The 21185-nt window shown below is 42.2% G+C and overlaps 3 protein-coding genes across 3 annotated transcripts; 1 reads left to right on the top strand and 2 right to left on the bottom strand.

Annotated features, from left to right (window-relative positions):
- Positions 1–2312: 2312 nt before the first annotated feature.
- LOC100382413 (Actin-interacting protein 1-2) lies at positions 2313–8271 on the bottom strand. Its single transcript, NM_001175156.1, has 6 exons — positions 7849–8271; positions 6953–7114; positions 5991–6177; positions 5094–5519; positions 3509–3916; positions 2313–2850 (listed from the first exon to the last, which is right to left on the bottom strand). Exons 1-6 carry the CDS (start codon positions 8238–8240, stop codon positions 2596–2598), a joined length of 1830 nt encoding a protein of 609 aa, NP_001168627.1. The 5' UTR covers positions 8241–8271; the 3' UTR covers positions 2313–2595.
- A 2647-nt stretch (positions 8272–10918) lies between these two features.
- On the top strand, positions 10919–13679 carry LOC100276295 (uncharacterized). The gene is made up of 3 exons (NM_001150119.2): positions 10919–11084; positions 11183–11339; positions 12528–13679. The coding sequence occupies exons 2-3, from the start codon at positions 11198–11200 to the stop codon at positions 13316–13318; spliced, it is 933 nt and encodes a 310-aa protein (NP_001143591.2). The 5' UTR covers positions 10919–11084; positions 11183–11197; the 3' UTR covers positions 13319–13679.
- Positions 13680–18402: 4723 nt separating this feature from the next.
- LOC100382247 (putative heavy metal transport/detoxification superfamily protein) lies at positions 18403–20611 on the bottom strand. The gene is made up of 3 exons (NM_001175000.1): positions 20532–20611; positions 20372–20447; positions 18403–19910 (listed from the first exon to the last, which is right to left on the bottom strand). Exons 1-3 carry the CDS (start codon positions 20568–20570, stop codon positions 18634–18636), a joined length of 1392 nt encoding a protein of 463 aa, NP_001168471.1. The 5' UTR covers positions 20571–20611; the 3' UTR covers positions 18403–18633.
- Positions 20612–21185: the final 574 nt, after the last annotated feature.

The raw sequence follows: 21185 nt of genomic DNA, 5'->3' as shown, positions 1-21185 counted from the left end.
GAGAAGATTGATGCCCAAACTGTTCTTTATGAGAACCAAAGGGAGGCATTTGCAAATCTAATGGCTATAAAAAATGCACAAATAAGGAATCCACGTAAGTATTCTAAAATTGATAGCCTTCCATCCATTTTCAGCATGTAACATATAATCTTTGTTCTTGCCATTTTAGTTGATTGGTGGCTTGCATATGGTGGTTGTACTATTGAATTATATACGTTTGCAAGACAGATTGTTAGTCTTTGTGCTTCATCATCCGGTTGTGAGCAGAATTGGAGTACATTTGAATTTGTAAGTGAGCTAGTCAAATTTTTCAATTTCTATTCGCCACTACTTTTTATCCTCAGTTCTTCATTGGTTAAATGGTTACTTTTATTTGCACTTGTAGATGCATACCAAAAAGAGGACTAGGTTAGAGCACAAAAGGTTGAATGACTTGGTATATGTTTTATACAACAGAAAGATGGCTGATAGGTTTCAAAAAATACGTGAGGAAGAAAAAAACTTTGATCCTTTGATTTTAGAAGACTTTGATTGGGACAATGAATGGGTTGATCCATTAGCTAATTCTTCTCATGTTAGCAATGCTCTTGGAGATGATTTCAATTTATCATGGGACCAAGTTGATGAAGCTATTGGTGCATCTGTACATCTCAGAGGTCGTAATTTTCCTAGGAGAGCTGCTGGTGGGTGTGTGAGAAGGGATGAAGACCTTGAGAAAGAGGAGACTAATTTAGCAAATGAAGATGACGAGGATGAGGAATATATTCTTGATGATCTTAACGTGGAAGATGAAATTGAAGGAAGCAATAGTGGAAACGATGATGATGATCAAGGTGTGGATGCTCATGGTCTTAATATTGATGAGTTCGATGATGGTTACTAATCATGCATGAAAGTTGTAACTTGTGTTGTGTGGTTGAACTTGTGTTGTTGAACTTGATTTGTTTCTTTTTATGCTAATGCTATTTGGTTTGTGAACTCAACTTATGTATGAACTTATTCTATATTTGATTTGAAATTCTATGTCAAGTCTAAAAAGACGTTTCAACGTTCGTTTAAACGTTTAAATGTTGAAAAGTTGGTTCATAACGTTTTAACTCTTTAATAACCATGTGGATGATGAATTGCTTTATAATGATGCTTGTTGCTATCTTATTATAATAAGGGTTTGTAAATCTATAAGTTAATACATATTTGGTTATTTAATTTAATATTGAAAGTTAGAAGCTAGGACGATAATGATAATAATATTATAAAAGTTTTGGGGTTGTAGTGTTAAACACTTAAAATATGATTTTTTCGGTTATATATATATTATGTACATAGATCTTTGTATTTAGTTGTGTGGATCGCGAGCCTAACAAGCTGTCTCGAGCTCCCTAACGAGCTGAGCCAAGCTGGCTCGATATCCACCTCTAACTGTGGCCATGCTAGAGGCCACAACCATACCCAAGGCCGCTATGCATTGTGTGCCACCATCCCTATATCCACAACAATGGGTAATAGACGTACACGAGGGCCATTGTGCAATACATACCAATGTCCATGTAGTCATGTCTAAACATGATAACATACGAGCTTTATAAAGTTTATATCATTTACCAACTACGTCATATCCGACGGTGTGATCTCTGGCTCCGCCACCATGATAGGACATATCAACCCTTGGTGCATGACGAGCTTAACACTATGTCACAACCCAGGCGTGTACCAAGTATGATTCCACATTTGGGACAAGATAGAAGTAGTTAAGTCTCTTTTAGACAGAACCCACTACCCAACATACCTATATCACTGTCTCCTCCCTTAGCTATAAAAGAGAGGTACAACAACAGAGAAGAATTCTGGCATTTTGGCTCTAGATTCATAAGATAGCCAAAGGTAATCTAGAGACCAATTATTTTAGAACTCTTACCAAAACCAAAAAGAAAGAGCTAGATGGTCATAAAGCTCAATATATATTTGAACATGTATTATTCTTCACCTCTGCTTTAGTTAATCCAGTGTACACAAAGAGAATAAAGAGAACGTAGAGTATTATTATGTATTTGCGACTCGAACCTCCATAAATATCGTGTGTACTTGTAAGATGTAACTAAACAGTATCTAAAATCGGTGTACCTCCAACCTAGGCCCCTTGCAGCCTTGCTCTATCCTTCAGCCTCTCTCGATCTATGGTACCCTGATGTAATGACACCAGATATGATAGAGGTAGGTTATATATAATAAGTATATGAAAGCACAGTCAACATTCATGAAAACTAGCACCACAGCGAAGCCAGTTATTACCGACTATTTCAAGACATAGGGGAGAAAAGCAACAGTAGTATCCCTATATTCTCACAGTTCCTGACAAAATCAGATGCGGAGATACACTTACAAAGGAGTCTTTCTTTCGGGGAAAAAGGCAAAAATAATACAACTCAAAAAAGAATTGTAAAGGAAATTTAGAGCACAAATCGCTGAGAAGGCAACAACGATGCTATGACCTGTCAGGTAACAACAACCGTACCAACAAGCACAGAAAAAGAAAGAAGTTTATTCCAATGAATAGCAAAGACATTCTCAATGCACACCAGAATAATGAGTAACCTATTACTCCACCACCTTCCAAACACGAATGCAAGCATCCTCGCCGGCAGTCACCAGAGTATCATTCTCCAGGAAGGTTAAACCATGAACTCCACCCAGATGAGCTCCCTTGATAGTGACGCGACTGGCTACTGGCTTGTCTATCTCGTAGACAATTGCACAGGTGTCCAGTGAGCCAGTGGCAACCAATCGACTGTCCGGTGACCAAGCCAGGGAGTTTATCCTAGCTGTGTGGTACAACATGTTCTTCAGTTTGATCTGTTGAACAAAAAAATATTATGCTTACTGTAACCCGAAATATTGAGTACAAAATAAGTCAGTCGAGCACATGAATTTCATGTAAAGAGGTAGTAATCGACATTGCTTAACTGAAACAGACTGAACGAAGTTTACAGAAAAAAAATCATACAAGGGGCACCAAACCTTGGACCTCTCCTTAGATCAAGAAAAATATATTTTCAGCAATGTACTTCCTCCGTTCTTTTTTATTTGTTGCGGTTTAGCGGGCAACAAATATTCGAGAACGGAGGTAGTAATTTGCAACAGACCTTGCATTAAATGGTTTTATTTTACCATCAAACTAATGAAGATTACAAGGGTATGAAATTGTTAGGATAAAAAAATCTTTAGTAATCAAGACTCAAGAGACAATTTTAATTTATTTTCATGTAACATGGCAGGGAAAGCCAAGGTGTATTGAATCAATGGGCGGCATTAACCACAAGAAATATCAACAAAAATTCTAGTAAACTATAAACTCGTGGAGACAAAACAGCAAAAGTGTCAAGTATGTGTTACCCGACAGACTCAAGGAGGGAAAAAACTCGTAAGAACAAACAACAAAAAACTTGGCAGTCCAATATTCATCATTTTACACAACTGGAAAAAATAACTAGTAGTTGAAAACTGACAGTACCTCTCTACTGGCCCGATCCCACACAACAGCTTCCCTGTTGGCATCAGCAGAAGCAAACATAGAAACATCTGGTGAATAATGTATGGAAGTGATAGCACCCCGGTGCTTCTCAAGCAGAGCTTCTTCTGTAAGTGTATCACCACTGATGGAATAGATTCTCAGTTTCCCATCTTGAGCACCCACAACAGCTTCTGTCCCATCAGGAGACACCGAAGATGAAGTGATGGTATAGTTAACTTTGGTTGTAGAAATGACTTTTGAGTTGTGCAGCAATACAATCCCAGAATCAGTAGTGACCAGTGCAAATTCAGGTTTTTGAAGTGCAAGGTTCAAAGCATTTGGCTGACCACCTACATCAACTGACTCAGCATCTCCACACTGGTTTCCATTAAGAGGAATCCTGAAGATCTGATTCCAAGTAGAAACTGTAAGTTATCATAATAACTAAGCCTAACCCAAACTTCAGGACATGATGAAAAGAAAAATACATTAATAAAAAAATTGAATTTAGTATTTGATTTCATCAGTATTAATGAAATGACATTATAAAAAGAAACAATCATTTCATAATTACTAACATTTCAGGATTTACAAATCAATTGCCGGACATCGAGTTAATCTTTTAATCATGTCTTTGGAAAGAAATAAACTTTATAAATATTGTCCTAATCCTAAAGAATGATGGGAGGCTGTAGCCCTTTCAAGTTATCATGTTTAGCCATAGAAACTTCATCTGGCAATTTAAAAACAAATAAGCTTACAGTCAGTGTTCAATATTGAGATTTGTACATTCCTCTTACAAAATCACTCAAAGAAAGCAGACGCTTGGTCTATACAGGCAGATGTGAGACATAGGTTCAGCAAGGAGAAATACATCAAAGAAAGCAGTTCAGACCCTTCAAAGGGAAGGTGAGCTAACTAATCTACTAATCTATCTTGCTGTTCTTGTATCTAGTGCCTGATCAACCGACCAAGCGACCATATCATACGAGTTAAAATTCAAAATGCTAAAGCATGATTCTTATAATACCTAGCATATACACAATTATTGCCCCCTTGGAAACCTATAATATCAGCAAGAGAAAGCAGTAAAGATAATCTAAACCCTTGACTCTTCAAATTAGTAGGATTTTTTTTTAAAACTCGATCTGCGGGGGTAAGATCGCCCCCACGGCATTATATTAAGAAGAAGACCTTCTCACCTAGGTCGAGAAACCCCCGAACCCCAGCCCACCATACACAGCGGCACCGTAGCCCATGTGAGAACTACCGCGACCAGGGCCAGACCTTAAACTTGTGCTTTGGCATGGGACAGACGAGTGAATTTTTTTAACCACAGCCTGAAAATTCGCTTCGACGGAGAGTCGAACCCAAAACATGAGGAGTGCTAATTCAGACCACCTAACCAACTCAGCTAGATGCTCTTTCGCAGTAGGAAATTTAAAATAGCCAGACTTTTTGTACCAACCCAAAGGAACTAGTCTAATCTTGTAAATCAAAACAAGCCATAGATAAAGATTTCATTTTATCCTTGATAGTTATGGATGAATACTAGTATTATGGGCAACCTGTTGATTTTTCTTACCTTATTATCATAACCTGAGGTAACAAGCTCTTCTTCTACTGCAGCAAAGCATTTTATTTGAGTGTTGTTTTTGCGCATCAGTCTCCCACCAAACCCAACACCCAATATCCACCTCATGATGACACCATCATAGCTAGTAGATAGTATAGTTCTTGGGCTACTTTGAGGAAAGAAGACCAAAGAACTAACAGTCTTCAAATGTCCTGCAAATGTAACTGGTTCTTGGTCTGGGTTGCTTGCAGAGAACACATTAAATGTCCCACCAAGAGAGACTGTCACGAGATGATCATTCTGCCAGAGACAACCAACAAGCATATCATCCACACCTCCTATACCAGGGCAAACCAAAGTTCGATTCAATTTCCCACTTGCATCTTCAAAGATATCCCATACTTTCGCAGATTTATCAGCAGAAACTGTTAGAACCTGAATGCACCGGTAAAATAAGAGAAAACCATTAGAAGTGGATAAACACTTGAAATTATACGATATTGATTAGATAGTCATACATAGGTCATGAGCACCAAACATCCATTGAAAGAAACTAAAATGCATAAGTGCAATGCTACAGAAAAAGTAACACATTTGAAGGAAAAAGATAAGATGTTCATAAAAAAATGATATCACGCATATCCTAGATACAGGCTAGATCATTATGGGATCTAGGTTGAAAACAAATACTTTGTTTACTGTCCAGTAGCCTTATAAGTGGATCATGTTATCTGTTCAACAATGTTAGGTTTTATCAAGCATATTTTCTGAATCTGTGCGTTGTTCCTCAATCATGCCTAACAAATAATTCCACATCAAATCTGAGAAAATATAGGTACACTATAAACACGACATTTAGAACTGTGAATGAGAACTAAAAACAGAGAATACTTAATATCGAATTACCTGTTTACTGTCAGGATTCCAGCTAACAGCATATATGCTCCCTGTGTGACCGCCTTCAGTGGAAAGCTCTCCTATTTTTTCTCCAGTTTTACCATCATATATCAAACCCTTCTTATCAGAACTCACAGTGATAAACTTACTACCATCAGGAGCATACCGGATACAGTTAACAAAATTCGAGTGATCCCTGAAATGCAAAGTGAATTGAAAAATGTGAAATACGCATCCTAGGTGCCAGAAGTAAAATGCTGCTACAGTATGATGCATAGATACATAATAAATAACAATTTAAAGAAGTGTTTGTGAAATGTTCAAATCATGTAAACCAGTAGGAACATTCTACTTTAAATGCATGGAGCAGGTGCAGGACAGAGCATCTACGTACTCCAGTAACTACAATGTGTCAGCTTCAGTTTGTCATACTGGACATAGAATTAGATACAGGAACAAGCTTACATCTATTGAAAAACCTTAATTATGCAAGAAACAACTGCAATTTCTGCATAGGTCAAGAAGTAAACTAAAAAAAAGGAAATGGCACCACTATAGGTGTTGAAACAGATCCTGCAGTAACCAAAATTTAAGTCAGGCTCCAATTGTTTTTTTCTGTCAAGCGTTAAACTATATGCATGTAAAGCTCAATAAACATCAGTGTTACGGAAAATTAGAGAAAAATAAAAAGAAAAGGTAAACTGTATTAGAATAGGTCAGAGTGTAACTGCATAAGCAAATGCAAGACTGGATGATAGATGACACCCGTGTTAACATGACTACATCACTGATACAGGGGTAAATAAAGGGTTTAATTCACACACTTGTAATAAATGTAGTATAGTAATCCACATCAGATGTGTATATCTGGCCCATTGGCAAAAGGTAAGCAAGGTCGTAACAAAACAATTATGGCAAAGAGCTAGCTATACACTGTTAGGTAGGTCTGAAAACCAGCAATGACTACCGACCTTATGGAATGCTTGAATTTGAATGGCGGTCCTTCATAAAAGTTAGCCAGAAAATCTTCACCGCATGTCACAATGCGAAATGGACGTGTTGGCTTGAAGTCACAGCTCAGAACCCTCTTTGAGTGCCCATCAAACTCACCAACTGTGCTGCCAGAGTCCCATCTACATAATGCAAAGAGCTTAAATAAGTATATAAAGAAATGAACACACAAACAAAAAGTCATTATAGCCCACGCCTGTTCCTATGAGGGAAGATTTTCCTTCAATTATGTATTACTTATTATTATATGAACTAAATGTCAACCAAATAATCATCATTCAAACAAACAACAGTACATGTATAGTCTAAGTGCCTAAGCTAATGCCAATTGATGGTGATGCTTAATCCGAAATAAGATAAAGAGCATGTGAAAGTTTTAAGGAATAAGGACTGGTCTGTTTGGTTTGCCCCCAGGCAAACTGCCTGGACCAGGCAGCTCTCCCATGCCTTTGAATTTCCAGCACTGGGGCTTAGACCTCAGATGCATGCCTGGGCCCTGGAGCAGGCTGGTCATTGAGGGCACCAACCAAAATCGTCCCGATTTCAACAAATACTTCATCCATTGCACACAAGCCTCAACAATCCACGTCTGATGGGGAGAAGGGCTATCCCGTCATCCCCATTGCAAATCACTTAATAGAATACATCCCTCGAACGGCCTCGTATGGCCAGATCATCAGATAACGGCCAATGCCAGTCCGAACCATCGAATCATAGCATTTTCTGTGCTCTTTCCCGAATCCCGATCACGGCCATCCCACAAAAAGGCGGCACCATTGGCTTTCCCCTAACATCCGAATCCTTCAAATGAGATCGAGATGGAAGGATGGAAATAGCATGTAAAGTTTGTACTCACACGAATGCGCGGACGAAGGACTTGCCCTTGCCGTCCCCGGAGACAACGATGCGTAAGCCGTCCGGGGACCAGCGGAGGTCGTCGACGCGTCCCGAGAGGGGGCGAAACTCGGCCTTGAGCGCGCGGTCGCCGTAGCGGCCCCAGACGCGGACGCAGCCGGAGGCGTCGGCGGAGGCGACCCACTCGCCGTTGGGGGAGAAGCGGGCGACGGTGGTGGGGTAGGCGTGGTCGGGGTAGACCCAAGTGTCGAGGGGCGCATCGAGGCGGCGAATGATGACGCTGCGGCCGGTGCAGTAGGCGATCGTGTCCGTCTTGGGGTCCCCGGCCAGGAGGATTCCACGGCCGCGTTCCGTCGCCGGCGAGCACGCGTACGTCTCCACCAGCTGCGCCATTTTCTTTCTCCTTGCTTCGCGTGATGCCGTGAGATTCTGAGGTCGCGAGAAGGGAGTGGTGGAGGCTATTTAAATGTATATGTATGATATTATTTTTTATTTATATTCTTTTTTATTACTCCTAGTTATTATTGTTCTGCCTGGATCTGATACGTTTGTTCATGTATTGGAATAATCTGCGTAAGATGACTACGTCCCGTAGCAAATTTTCTCTGCTCGCTCGATTGGCAGGACCCAACTTAACCCCGCACGTCAGTGAACAGTGAAGTCATCAGCTTTATATAATTCGATCGAATGTGAATTGGTCGCATGGTTCGCAGCCGACACGATGTGTAAAAGAGGCTCGTGCCACCGTCAAAAAGGTGGTTGATTTCTTTCGTGTAGTTCTAATTATATCATTCTACAAAAAAGTTAGTTCGTATAATGGAGAAAGGTATAAATGTGACTATCATTGGTTGTTAGGAGAGAACATATCTAGTGCATATGAGAGTTTAATGTATATGTTGTGTATATTAAATTATCATCATTCATTTTAGATTTAATATCTCTAGTTGTTTTATATATTTTACAAAAAACATTATCTGAAGTGGTGTAGTACAGTGGTAGAAATGTGTTATCTATAGAGACGCTAGATTTGATATGAATGGTGATTTGATATGCACTATGTATACCAAACTCTTATGTGCGTCATATATATTCTCTTGTTAGGCTATCTCTAACATTTTTACTTATTGCATCTTTTATTTTAAATTACACTCAACGATATTTTACACATCCATATGCACGATATGCTTATCACAACCTTAGACGATTAGAACAAGGGATCACAATAGATACCCCACAACTCGAAACTCTGTGCTTTTTTATCCATTAGGGTATGGGTGCAAATGAATATAGCTGTCCATGAGTATATTAATGAGAAAAAAATATACTTAGTGAGTTTATAGGTGTGTAGTTTTATGGTATACGAACGAGGAAATTTATGGTTATACATACCTACTAGGCATTTGCAATCCATCTATCCCTTAGACAAGTGGTAAAAAATCATAGTCCAATAATAATGCATGAGCTGGCAGGCCGTAGGGCTATATCTAATTCACGAATTGAATGAACTTAAGTCTATGACATGCTGTAATATCCAAAATTCTATTTTAGGAATTAGGATGATTCTACAACAAATTAATAAATATATATTAATGTCTTTTAATAAGAACTTTCTTTCCTTTAAAGTTAAATCTCCTAAAGATAAATGTGTTTTATAATAAAAATATTAAATAAAAATAATATTATATGGACTAGGTTATCCCTGTGTTGAAGTGCATATTTAAACACAGTCTCTAAAAAATAAGTTAAGCTATCTCTTAACAAAGATTTTTTAGGAATTATATTTTCATAAAACAAGTATATTGTGTGTAATATGAATTATGTTAATATTCATACATGTTAATGTAATATGAATTATGTTAATATTCATACATGTTTTATAGAATGCAAATATGAATGAATTAACGAGATGCAATTACTATCTTCGTTCCTTGCATTCCTGTTTACACATTAAATGATGAAGGTATGTCATTCATGACCTTCGTCTGATGAGCATTATATCTATGAGAAGATTATGCTTCGGAAGATGAAGGTCCCTAATAATTAACAATTGTGTTGCCTCGTTCTTGATTCACAGCATTTGAGAACGAGTGACCAACATACACTAACAAAGACCACCTTAAAAAATGTTGTTTTATGAGGCGATCACCTTAAAATGTTCACCTTTGAAAATCAATTTAAATAGACAGATGTATGAAGACAATCGTCTCTATTAATCAAGCCCCCATAAATTATTTCTAGAGAGTAGAGACGAACATTTTTCTGGGGCTCCGCTGACCATTAACATATTATCTCGCAAAAATCATTTTTATAATAGTCTAAGCAAAGACATGTTTCATATAAAATTGGTTTTATATTTTTTTTTCCACGTTAAAAGATTTTTTCTATGGTTAAATCAAATTATGAAAGTTTTATCTTAATGTTTTTTTCTAGATTTTTTTTTTCTAAAAAATCTACAGCTTTCTGTTAAACTTTAATTGACTACCAAGAAATTTTGCTTTTTATCTTCCTCGTGGTTAATGTGATGACATATCAATCAAAATATTTTTTTAAATCGCTCAAACAGTAAATTTGACCGTTTAAAAATTCTAAGAATCTAAAAATCTAGTTTTTCATTAAGGGAGGCAAATCGAACTTGCAGAATACTTGAAGAGGCCGTATATACAATTTTTCTTGTTATGTACTCTCTTTTTAAAAAATGGTTATGAGATCTGTTCTAGTCATGTAATCAAATATATAATCAATATTTATGTCTTCAAATAAATTTATTATAAGAATATATTATATAATTATTACTTATTATTAATGTTTTATTATAACTAATATCATTTTTATAATTTGAGTCAAAGTTTAAATTATTTGACTTCTCTAAAAACGAAATGTCCAAATCGTTTTTTTTTTGGATCGTGGGAAGAGGTAAACATGTGAAGCCAATATGCAAGCTGCACCAGGTCCATATCATCAATCAATGAGGCCCATGATCATCAGCCCACGGCCCCTTCTCGAGCACCTGCCGTCGTGTGCGCCTCCGCCAGGCCAGGCCGCCTGCGCCGCGTCTGACGTATCTGCCCTTTCCCGCGGCACGCGGCCGAAGGCGTCGTTCCCCCTTCCCCACCGCCTCTTCGCCCGCCGGACGCAAGCCGCCGCAGCTAGCCCGACGCGGACTGAGGAAGCCAACAGGGCGCCAACCGCTGCCACAGCAACTCGCCAGCCGAGTTCTGAAACCACCGAAGGACCTAGGTAAGGATCGACGCTTCAACCCCATTTCCATTGCGCCAACTCTGCCCTCCACCCTGACAAGATTTTCCTCCACTCTGGTCTTTGGATATCGTTGTCAGGCTTCCCACCTATTCATGGCCCGCTGCCTCGTCGCCCGCCACTTACTCCCGCACCTCCGCCTCCGTGCGCCGCGTCTCCTGTCTGTTCCACCGCCGACGCTGGGCATGCTTATCCGCGGTGTCGAAGTGTCGTTTCCTTCGGTTCAGGCGCTTCAAGGTGCAGGCTGTTCGAATTCAGTTGCTTTCTCTTTCCCCCTTCCGGTCTTTGGTGAAGAATAATATGACTTTTATGTCATGGAGCACGATTGGGACGCATGCATCATCGCCACCACCTGCACCTGAAAGTTGCATAATGACGCAGTATTGTTATGCTACAGTGTGCCTAATCCAATTCACTTCATAACAGTGGAGTGTCTGATCTAATTAGTTGAGTCTACTGAGTGGGGCCGTAGTCTGTAGTAACTGTATGCTCAGTGCAGCCGTAGTTTGTTGTGTGCTTGATTCTGTTTACCTGATTTGGGGAAAGAAGATATATAATTGAAGTCTGACACTCTTGCTCTACACTGTATGTTTCGCCTTGGGGGGAAAATGACCAAGTATTTCCTAAGGTTAGGATAACGCAATACTGGGATTTTCAGATGCGCAGAGCACGCCAAAACCTCAGCACTTTCTTCTTTTCTGGTGAAGTGGATTTACGCTACTTGGGCATTTCCCCCCTGTTCGATCCATTATGAAGTGCTCGTGGGTGATGCATAGAGATGGTAGCTCAACTATAGATGGTATGTATTTGTGTTATAGGCTATACCGCTATAGAATTCAGGAGCTGATTTGTTTATTGCAATTCATTGGGACATTATATATGCTCCACAAGGTCAGTAATTTGTTTGAAACCTTTTGTTGCTTCATTTGAATGAGGGTAGCTTGCCAAATACCCCCTCTGACCCCAAAAGTAGGTTGTTCAGGACTGCGACAGTCTCAAATGTGACAGTCTGACTTGCAAAATTTATTAAAGTATAACATTTCTTTTATCGAACATGCAGGAGAGCTGCGTATCTTTGTATTAAGAAGGATAAATAATATACCAATTCAAATAGTGAAATTTATATATTATGTAAGTATTTCCATGATGAATATGATGTCATTTACCATGTATTGTGAATCTATATAACTTGTTGTCTGTGGTTCAAGTTAAAATTTGACTGGATAGTACCCTAAAACAACATACATTTGGAATTTGAAGTAATGGTAGATGATTCAATAAAAGGTGCATTGCTTGATTTAATGTGGTCATGGAGGCAAACTAATAGTTTGATCACTCTAGAATGGTATAGTTTTTTTTTTTTTGTCAATGGATAAACAAACCTTTACGGAGTACAATTTATACTGAAGGGAACTTCTTATCCAGGAACCCGATCCTTTGCTGACGATCGCTCACACTATGATCTGTTTGGTAAAAGAAGGCCTGGGGATGAAGAGTTCAGAAAAGCCTGGCAGGAGGACGTAGATGAAGAGGACTGTCTGTGGACAGGTAGTGAAGATGATGACGACGACGAAGAGAGCGATACAAAACTGGAGAGGGAAATTAAGAAAGTGAAGAGGCAAGCGAAGGAAAATTCAAACCTTATTGATGCTGATGACAGTGACGAGTTAAGAAGTATATGCCCTGAGAGTGATGAAGATGATATGACTCTCTGGAGTGGCAGTGAAGACGACGACGACGACGATATTCCCTCTGAGGCACATCCTAGTGAACGCAGTGACTCATATCTTGATAAGGTGTTTGAATTTGAGGAGTCACCAAAGTACCACACAATCTCAGAGCTGTTGAAAGCAGAGAACGAACCACCTGAGCTATCTCCGGGAAAGCAAGCAAGGAAACTTGCTGTAGAAAATGCTCTTAAGAAGTTAAAGAAAGGCCCTGATGGACGCTACATTAACGTATTTGATGTTGTTACTGATATAGATATCCTGATTGGTGCATTTGAGAACATTGTTTCAGGACCAGAATATGCAGAACTGCGGGAGGGTGGACCAAAAAAGCTCAATATACAGTTCTTTAAGGATATACAGGCACGCATGAGGGACCCAAATTTCAAGTTTTCTCCAGAGTTGAAGTTAAAGCCAAAGAGTAAGTTAGTGTCTAGGAAAAAATGGCAGAAAGCCAAAGCTAGGAAGAGGAAAAATGACAGACGTTGAGGTGATCATACCTCGTAATGTATTCATCTCTCTTTCCCACATCAGAATGCTTTCTTCAGATGGTTCAAGTATTATCTGTAGTGTTATTCACGATGGATGGGCTTGATGTGATGGCACTAGCACTTCAAGAAAAGCCTACATGTTCATATGTCATATCATTCACATGTGATGTGTGTTCTATTTGGCGACTGGGGGTTCTGAATTGCCTAGTCTATCTGAGTCTAGCAAGAAGCAGGGAGTATGATTCTCTCCATTCACACTGGAGTGATGCGAAGTTAGTGTACAACTCAAAGTCAGACTTGAAGTTTCTCTGTTGACTTCGCTCTTCAACACATGCATGTCTTGATATTCTCAACTGTTTACATAACTGAAGTCTGGTGGGAGGAAATGGTATGCTCAGAATGTTGATTCTGCATAGTTTCTCAGTTTCTCTTGGATCTTAGGTGGATTGCTAATGTTCTTTGTAAAACTCACAAGTTATATGAGCTGGACCGATTACAGTATCACAGCACCAGATTTACCACTAATCTTTGTGTCCGTACATGTTGACTTGGTGTTGATTGACTGAGCACTATGGAGGCCAGGCCTTACGTTGCATATTTATATATGACCATTGACCAATATATATCAGTACAAGCTTCGTACATCTCTCCCTTCCGCTGTCATGAAAAACTAACAGTTTATTTCCCCTGATAGTTCAAATTTGTACGCCAAAGGGTACAAATATACATCCAATTAGTACGCCAATAAAGCCATCAGACTTTTGGTGTGACGTGGTGACCTTTTTTATTTTCGTTACCACTGTAAGGGTTTATTCGGTTATTTTGAATCCATATGGATTGGAGGGAATTGATACGGATTGGATGAGATTTTGACTTACTAGGGATTGAAACTATCTCAATTCCACTCAATCCATATAGATTGTGGTAGAACCGAACAAGCCCTAAGGTGGATTTCTTATATGAGAAGTTGCCTTGTTAATGTGAACGTTTTGAAGAAAAAAAATCAACTGTTTGCAGCATATATTTGATCTAGAGCACTTTTTATGGGATTGAAAATTGTCATGATGTAAGTAATTTACTTGCCTGTGTCCACTTCTCCTTTTCAGGAAGAGCAAAGGCAAGGAAGCTTCCTGTGGGATCATGCATGCTCGTGCTTTAGTTCGTCTTTACTTTATCCACGCACCTTGCCTCAATTATAGCTACTCTATAACATTGAATTACTGCCGAAACAGAATTGTAGGCTCGTTGCCTTAGGCCCTGTTTGTTTCGGCTTCTGGCAGCTTCTGGCCACCAAAAGCTGCTGCGGACTGGCAAACGCTCAGCTTTTCAGCCAGCTTCTATAAAATTCGTTGGAACAAAAACCATCCAAAATCAATATAAACACATAATCGGTTGAGTCGTTGTAATAGTAGGAATCCATCACTTTCTAGATCCTGAGCCTTATGAACAACTTTATTTTTCTCCACACGTAATCGTAATGATACTCAGATTCTTCCCACAGCCAGATTCTCCCCACAGCCAGATTTTCAGAAAAGTTGGTCAGAAAAAAGCTGAACCAAACAGGCCTTAGTTTGTTCTCTGGAAGCACGAGGGACGGATCAATATTTAAAAGTCCTTGAGCCTGTTGCTGCTGCTGAAATGCTATTAGGCTATCCACAACCGTTACCTCTAAATTTTTCCTCCTATATCACTTTTCCCCCTATTGTTCCCCCTATTTTTTCATCTCCCGCAGCGGTTCCCCCTAAATATTCCTCTATACCCCACTACAACTATAAAATATCATTTTCTATATCAACTATCAACTCATGGACCCACAGCACAGTGTTTAGGGTGATGAATAGTGACACGCTACATCTGGGGGAGAGAGAAGGGGGCCGACGCGTAGGGGGCGCTGTAGGGGGCACCGCTGCGGCCGTAGGGTACCCTCTACAGCCGGTATGCAAGGGGAGGGGGATGGGTAGCGTGTACCGCTGCGCACAGCCTTACAAAGTCTGGAAAAAGCACCCACCGCTGAAGTTTCCTTGGTGAATATTGTATAAGGGGGTGTTTGTTTGAGATTATAATCTATCCAGATTATATAATCTAACAACTTTTGAACTAAGAGTTAGTTCAAAAATTATTAGATTATATAATCTAGGTGGATTATAATCTCAAACAAACACCCCCTAAGTCGGCTGTTTCCACACCGTCTTACTGTAGGCTTCCGGACTTGTTCCATCGGGGAACTGAAAGTTTCATTTCATCCTCCACTTTTTACTCGCATAAAGTTAAACCGGAGTACTACAGTAAGACGGTGAGCATGTAGCGTACACCAATGATTCATCTACGTTTTTGTTAATTGACAAAAAGGCAGGTTACTTTGAGCCTTGGAAGACATGTTTATTAGTTTGAAACCTAGGATAAAAATTGTTTTCTTCGCTATTACGGCTGATTTGGTGGATAGTGAATTAGAGGGGATCCATAGGGAGTAATCCCCTCTCCCAATGGAACCACCTCTAATTACATTTAAACAGTATCATCTACAGTTCTGTATCCCCTATTTCCCACACTCTATTAGAGACCGTCTAAGAACCACTGAAACTGCTAGGTAGGTATCTTTTTTAATGTTTCGTTCTTAGTTTTAATTGAGCTTATTTAGAATTCCAGTTAATATTTTGAGTTGTGATAATGACCAACTAGAGCTCCCCCCCTCATTTCGAAGCACCATAAATATAACAATACACGAAACACCACCCAAATACCAAAGCTCCGGATCAAAAGGCTGGCATGTCTGTTGAGGCGAACGTCGCATTTGCAGAGAGAATCTCATCGCCTCCCCCTCCCCAATGGGTTCTCTGCCGGCTTGCTTGTTCATCTCGCAGGGGGCCAGGGTTTTCTTGGTAGTCGCAAGTGGCATTGCACCGTGCTTCGCACAACTGCAGGTCAAAAAGCGAGCGTGGCGCCCCCTGCTCTGATGCTCTCTGCTGAAGGTGTTTGTTTTTGCCCTTTTATCTGCTTCCCAAACTAGCCCAGGCTCATTATAAGCCCCCGCCCTTCTGCTGAAACCAAGCGTCAGTTTTGTTGCAGTGACATGCCAAAGCAAGCTGCCTGGTGGTGGTATAAAGTCTAAAGACGATCGTTTGTGTTGTGTCGTCCATTGTTCGCTGTGCATGGCTTTCCACGCACACTCAGCAGCTGGGTTCCAGCTTTTGTCCACTGTTCCCTGAGCTCTGGTCCTCGCTGCCTGGCCATGGCGATGGCATGCTGAGAAGTGAGAGGTCCGCTGTACGTGGGTGGGCCTCTCACATGGCTGTTGGAGTACTTCTCCCCCCTCGTAGCCTGATACACACACGCACACGCAATAGGCATGTGTTCTTGACTGAAATTCTGTAATGGAGAAAGCATCGCTTCAGCTACACTAGCATCTACACTAGCATGCATGATGTAGCACTACTGGCTCTGCTTTAGTGTCTCTCAGCTTTTTCTTTTCTTTTCTTTTCTTTTCTTTTCTGCTGCTGCTGCTAGGAAAAACCCTCTCTTTTCCACAAAGCTTGTGTGTGTGTGTTGGGTATCGATACGGCAAGGGACTCGTAGCCCTGGCTACATCCATCCCTGACGGAAAGGAAACTGGGCGTTGATCCAGATTTGGCTTGTTTGCTGCCCACAGCCGCAGGCTTTGTCCTCTACCTCCCCCTCCACTCCTCCAGGCTCCAGCCGTCCAGGACCATACAGCCGTCCAGGCCTGGTGGTGGAAATAACAGTGCTTGCTACCCTGCATGTTTGTTTGTATTTTTTTTTTGTTCACTCAAAATTTTTTCCTTGCTGCAGGTTCCTTCTTGCTGCTACTCCTGCTGCACTATCCATCCGGATCTTGCATTGAGTTGACTACCACCAACACCACCACTGCTTCAGGCAGGCGTGCGTGCGTGCAAGTGTATGTTGCAATATTGTATACGCACAGCACACCAACCATTCCACACGCATCCAAGGGAGGAGGAATAAACAAGCCATCTCTGTTGCCTGCTAGTTTCGCTTCACGAGAACCTTGCGCGATTCTTTGTACACAGGTGAAGTGCATGGGGGGAACTGCTCTGTGGTATTACAAAAGTATTGCCTTTTTAGTTCGTACAGATGACTAACTACTACTCTACTTTTTTTTTTGCCCCCTTTTCTGACAAGGCATAGCTTAAACTACTTGAGAACTGGATAAACTAACTGTGCTGAAAAGTTGATGGAATTCTTAAGAATATACAAGGGGGGTAAGTGACCTTTTACGTTCCACCTACCTTTTGTGCCATACTGCCATCCCGCCTCATCAGTCACAGAGATTTCATTTTAGCACAACACTGGAAAGTCGGGCACACTGAGAGCCTGTTTGGTTTAATGACTAATTTGACACACATTTGTCTAATTTTTTCTATCTAAGATTAATTCTTCAATTTAGTCGACTAACTCTAGGTAAGTTATGGTGCAGTTAGCTACCAACCAATGGTTTACTGACTAATTTGACACATATTTGTCTAATTTTTTCTATCTAAGATTAATTCTTCAATTTAGTCGACTAACTCTAGGTAAGTTATGGTGCAGTTAGCTACCAACCAAACATGTCCTAAAACCTTCGGAATAACAAATCTTTAGCACCGGAAATTTCTATGTTCGTTTATTTCGCAACATTTATCAAGAGTATGTGTCAGAGGTGCGTTATGGTATCTGTACTGTAGTCTGGCAAAAGCGGTGAGAAAGACTGACGAGAAACCAGGATTCTTTTTTTTTTTTTTTGGTTTAGGGACCAATGCGTCCCTTCATGAAGGGAGCCACAGCCATAATGATAGGCATTCATTTTCAACCACCTTTACCAGCCACACACTTTTCATCATGCATGGGACTTGATCATGGCTTGGATCTTTGGTTTTTCAGCAGGCTCGTAACTCTCTTTCGAGGAAAATGCTTAGGGGTTCTCTTCATCTCCAGGTTTACAGGTTTGCAAGCTTCCTCCAATGTTGACTGCTAACAGTCGATCACCACTCAGATGGTGGGCATTGGCACAGCACACAAGTCCAAAACCCAAAACACCCAGATCTTACGATATAGTACACAGATCATAACAAGCCAGCCAGGGCAAATCGCTAGGCAGTAAAAAAGCCTAAAAGGCACTCCTATTGTACATTCCACTGTTTGGTCACCCCTCTCAAGTTGCCCCTACTTTCAACAACACATCTAAGTCAACACCATGATTCACTCTTGATACAGGCGAAAACCATAAGAGCAGTAAAATAATGAAAAAGAAACGAAAGAGAGAAAGAAAGGTAGCAGGAATGGTGTTCTCGTCCCGCCCTACATGACAACACAGCCCTTGGTGTTCTCGTCGCTGAACATGCTCTCCACATCCCCGTTGCTGGCGGTGGCAGGGTACCCAGCGCTGCCGGGATGGGGGTGGTGGTGGTAGTAGTAATTGTAAGGGTTGTAGTAGCCGGTGTAAGGGCTGCTGATCTGGGGAGACGAGTGGTACATCATCTGGGCCTGCGGCTGCGGCTGCGGCTGGTGCTGATGCATCATCACCATGTTGCCGTTCAGGCCCCTCAAGTTGTTCACCACGGCGGCCGTCGCGGCAGGGTACTGGTGATGATGGTACCCCTGCATGCTCGCCATGAGGCTGTTACTCTGCTGCTGCTGGTGGTGCTGGAGATGCTGCTGCTGCTGCTGTAGACCTCCTCCATAGCCGGCAGCAGCGGCATAGGGCGGGTGGTTGAAGCCTGCGTAGCCTTGCTGGAAGCCAGGAGGAGGAGCAGCAGCAGCAGCGCCGCCCGCTCCCAGGCCATGGCTTAGGCCCAGCATGCCAATGCCACCCATGGCGCCAGCGTTCCTCTGGGCGCCATTACCCATCTTGGCGTTCGCCGCCGCCGCCATGTTGATCGCGTTAGCGTTCTTGTGGTTCTGGACTCCTCCACCGCCGCCCATCTTGCCATTCGCTGCTGCCACGTTGACCACATTCACGTTCTTCTGGTTCTGGCTCTGGTGGCGATTGGCTGCAGCGCCGCCGTTACCCTTCTTGCCATTGCTGTGGTTACTGTTGACAGCGACGACGTTGTTCCCGTTCTTGTTCTGATGGTGGTGCTGGTTGTTGCCGTTGCCGTTGCCGTGGAGCCCGAGCTGGCTCATCTTGTCCCCGAGGAACCGGAGCTCCTCCTCGTAGTCGTCGTCGAACTCGCCGTCATCGTCGTCGAACATGCCGTCATCGTCCTCCGAGCTGAGGAGCTCAGGGAGCTGGTGGTGCTGCTTGTTGCCGCCGTGCTGGTTCTTGAACGCCTTGAGGCCCTGCACGAGGCCCCCACCAACCCCTCCTCCTCCTCCTTGCTTCCCCTGGTCCTTTTTCTGGCCGCCGTTGTTGTTGCTGCTCTTGCTGTGCCCATCCTTGCTCGGATTGCCACCTTGCTTCTGCTGCTGTTGCTGCTGGGCCTGCTGCTTCTGCTGGGCACTGCCGCCCTTGTGCTGCGACCACAGCTCCGCGTGCTTGCCGCCCCTGGTGAGCTTCCTGATCAAGGTCTCCGAGTCCACGTCGCCTGTCACCGACACCTTGTGGTTGTCCACATCAATGGCCACCGAGTACACGCCTGCCATCCATGAGATGCAGCAGCAGCCAGCAGCAGAGAGAGAGAGAGAGGAGATCACAGGCTGCTCGTGAGCCACGGTAACTAGTAATTACCATGTACTACTGGCGACTGCATGTCACAAGCACGAGATGTGGGGGCTTGTGCAGTGAGTGGGGGGCTCTGCTGTGCCCATCCATCCGAAAGAACGGCAGGAAATTTCACCTCACCCTAGGGGGTGAAAGTCTGGGCCGCCCTCTTTACCATAGCACAGTTAAAAATTCGCATCATGAAACGAAGTTTTACCGGTTCTTTTTATCTTCTGTTTTCTTTTTACATGAGAAGCCGGGATCTCTTTGTCGTGTCAACGCAACGCATGTTAGCAAGACACAGCAGGGCGGTGTGCTTTTTGGTGGCCGGGCAGCCAGTCTAAGATATGGGCAGTGAAGTGAGTGTCAAGAAAGAAAGAAAGAAAGAAGAAGTACCTTCGATCTTCTGAAGGAGCTTCTTGACCTTGTGCTTGCACCCGTCGCAGTGTATGTTCACCTTGAGCACATGGTTCTGCGAGGAACAGTTGGGTCAGCTCTTACTAAAGAAGCAACGTGGGAGAGGGAAGGAGAGGCAGAGAAAGAGAGAGAGGGAAACCTGGATCTTGACCAGCTTGAACTCGTCGTCTTTGGTCATTCTGTCCGTGGAGCACTACTGTGAGCAAGTCGCTGCTTTTGTGTGTGTGAGAGAGTGACGGAGACTGCTGGCTACTGGGGGGAGAAAAGAGAGGAAGCGGCAGCTGATGGTGAAGAGCGGAGGAGTGATGGTGGTTCTGTTCTTGTTCCGTTGCAGTAGCAGGTGAAGCCAAGCCACTACTACTCTACTCACCTCACTTACCCCCGCCCGCTCACATTTAAGAATGGCTCGGCGACGCTCCTCCTCTCTCTCACCTGCTCTGCTCTGCTCCGCTCCGCTACACTACAACGCATCACCTGTGCCCTGCTGGCGCGCGCGCTCTCTCTCTCTCCTATATGGAGTATATCTCAACCCCTCACGCACGCCTGGGCTTGTCTTGGGCCTCCGTCTCCGGTTTCCCTTGCTCGCCTTCCGCACCGCTTAGGAGCTATAAAACCTGAGAACATTGAAGATGCTAAAATCTTTTTTTTATTAAATTTAAATAATAAGAGAAACTTTTAGCCCCTAGAATTCTTTTCTAGTTTTTTTGGCTCCCAAACTTTCCTTAGTAGTTTATCCACAATTCTCTTCGGGGTTTTATGGCTCCCAATACGTGCTGATGCAATCTCTATGCAT

The sequence above is a fragment of the Zea mays genome, chromosome 8, assembly GCF_902167145.1.
Source record: "Zea mays cultivar B73 chromosome 8, Zm-B73-REFERENCE-NAM-5.0, whole genome shotgun sequence".
In the NCBI taxonomy this organism is placed as follows: domain Eukaryota; kingdom Viridiplantae; phylum Streptophyta; class Magnoliopsida; order Poales; family Poaceae; genus Zea; species Zea mays.
Note: the sequence above shows the minus strand (reverse complement) of the source record. Positions and strands in the feature narration are given on the sequence as shown.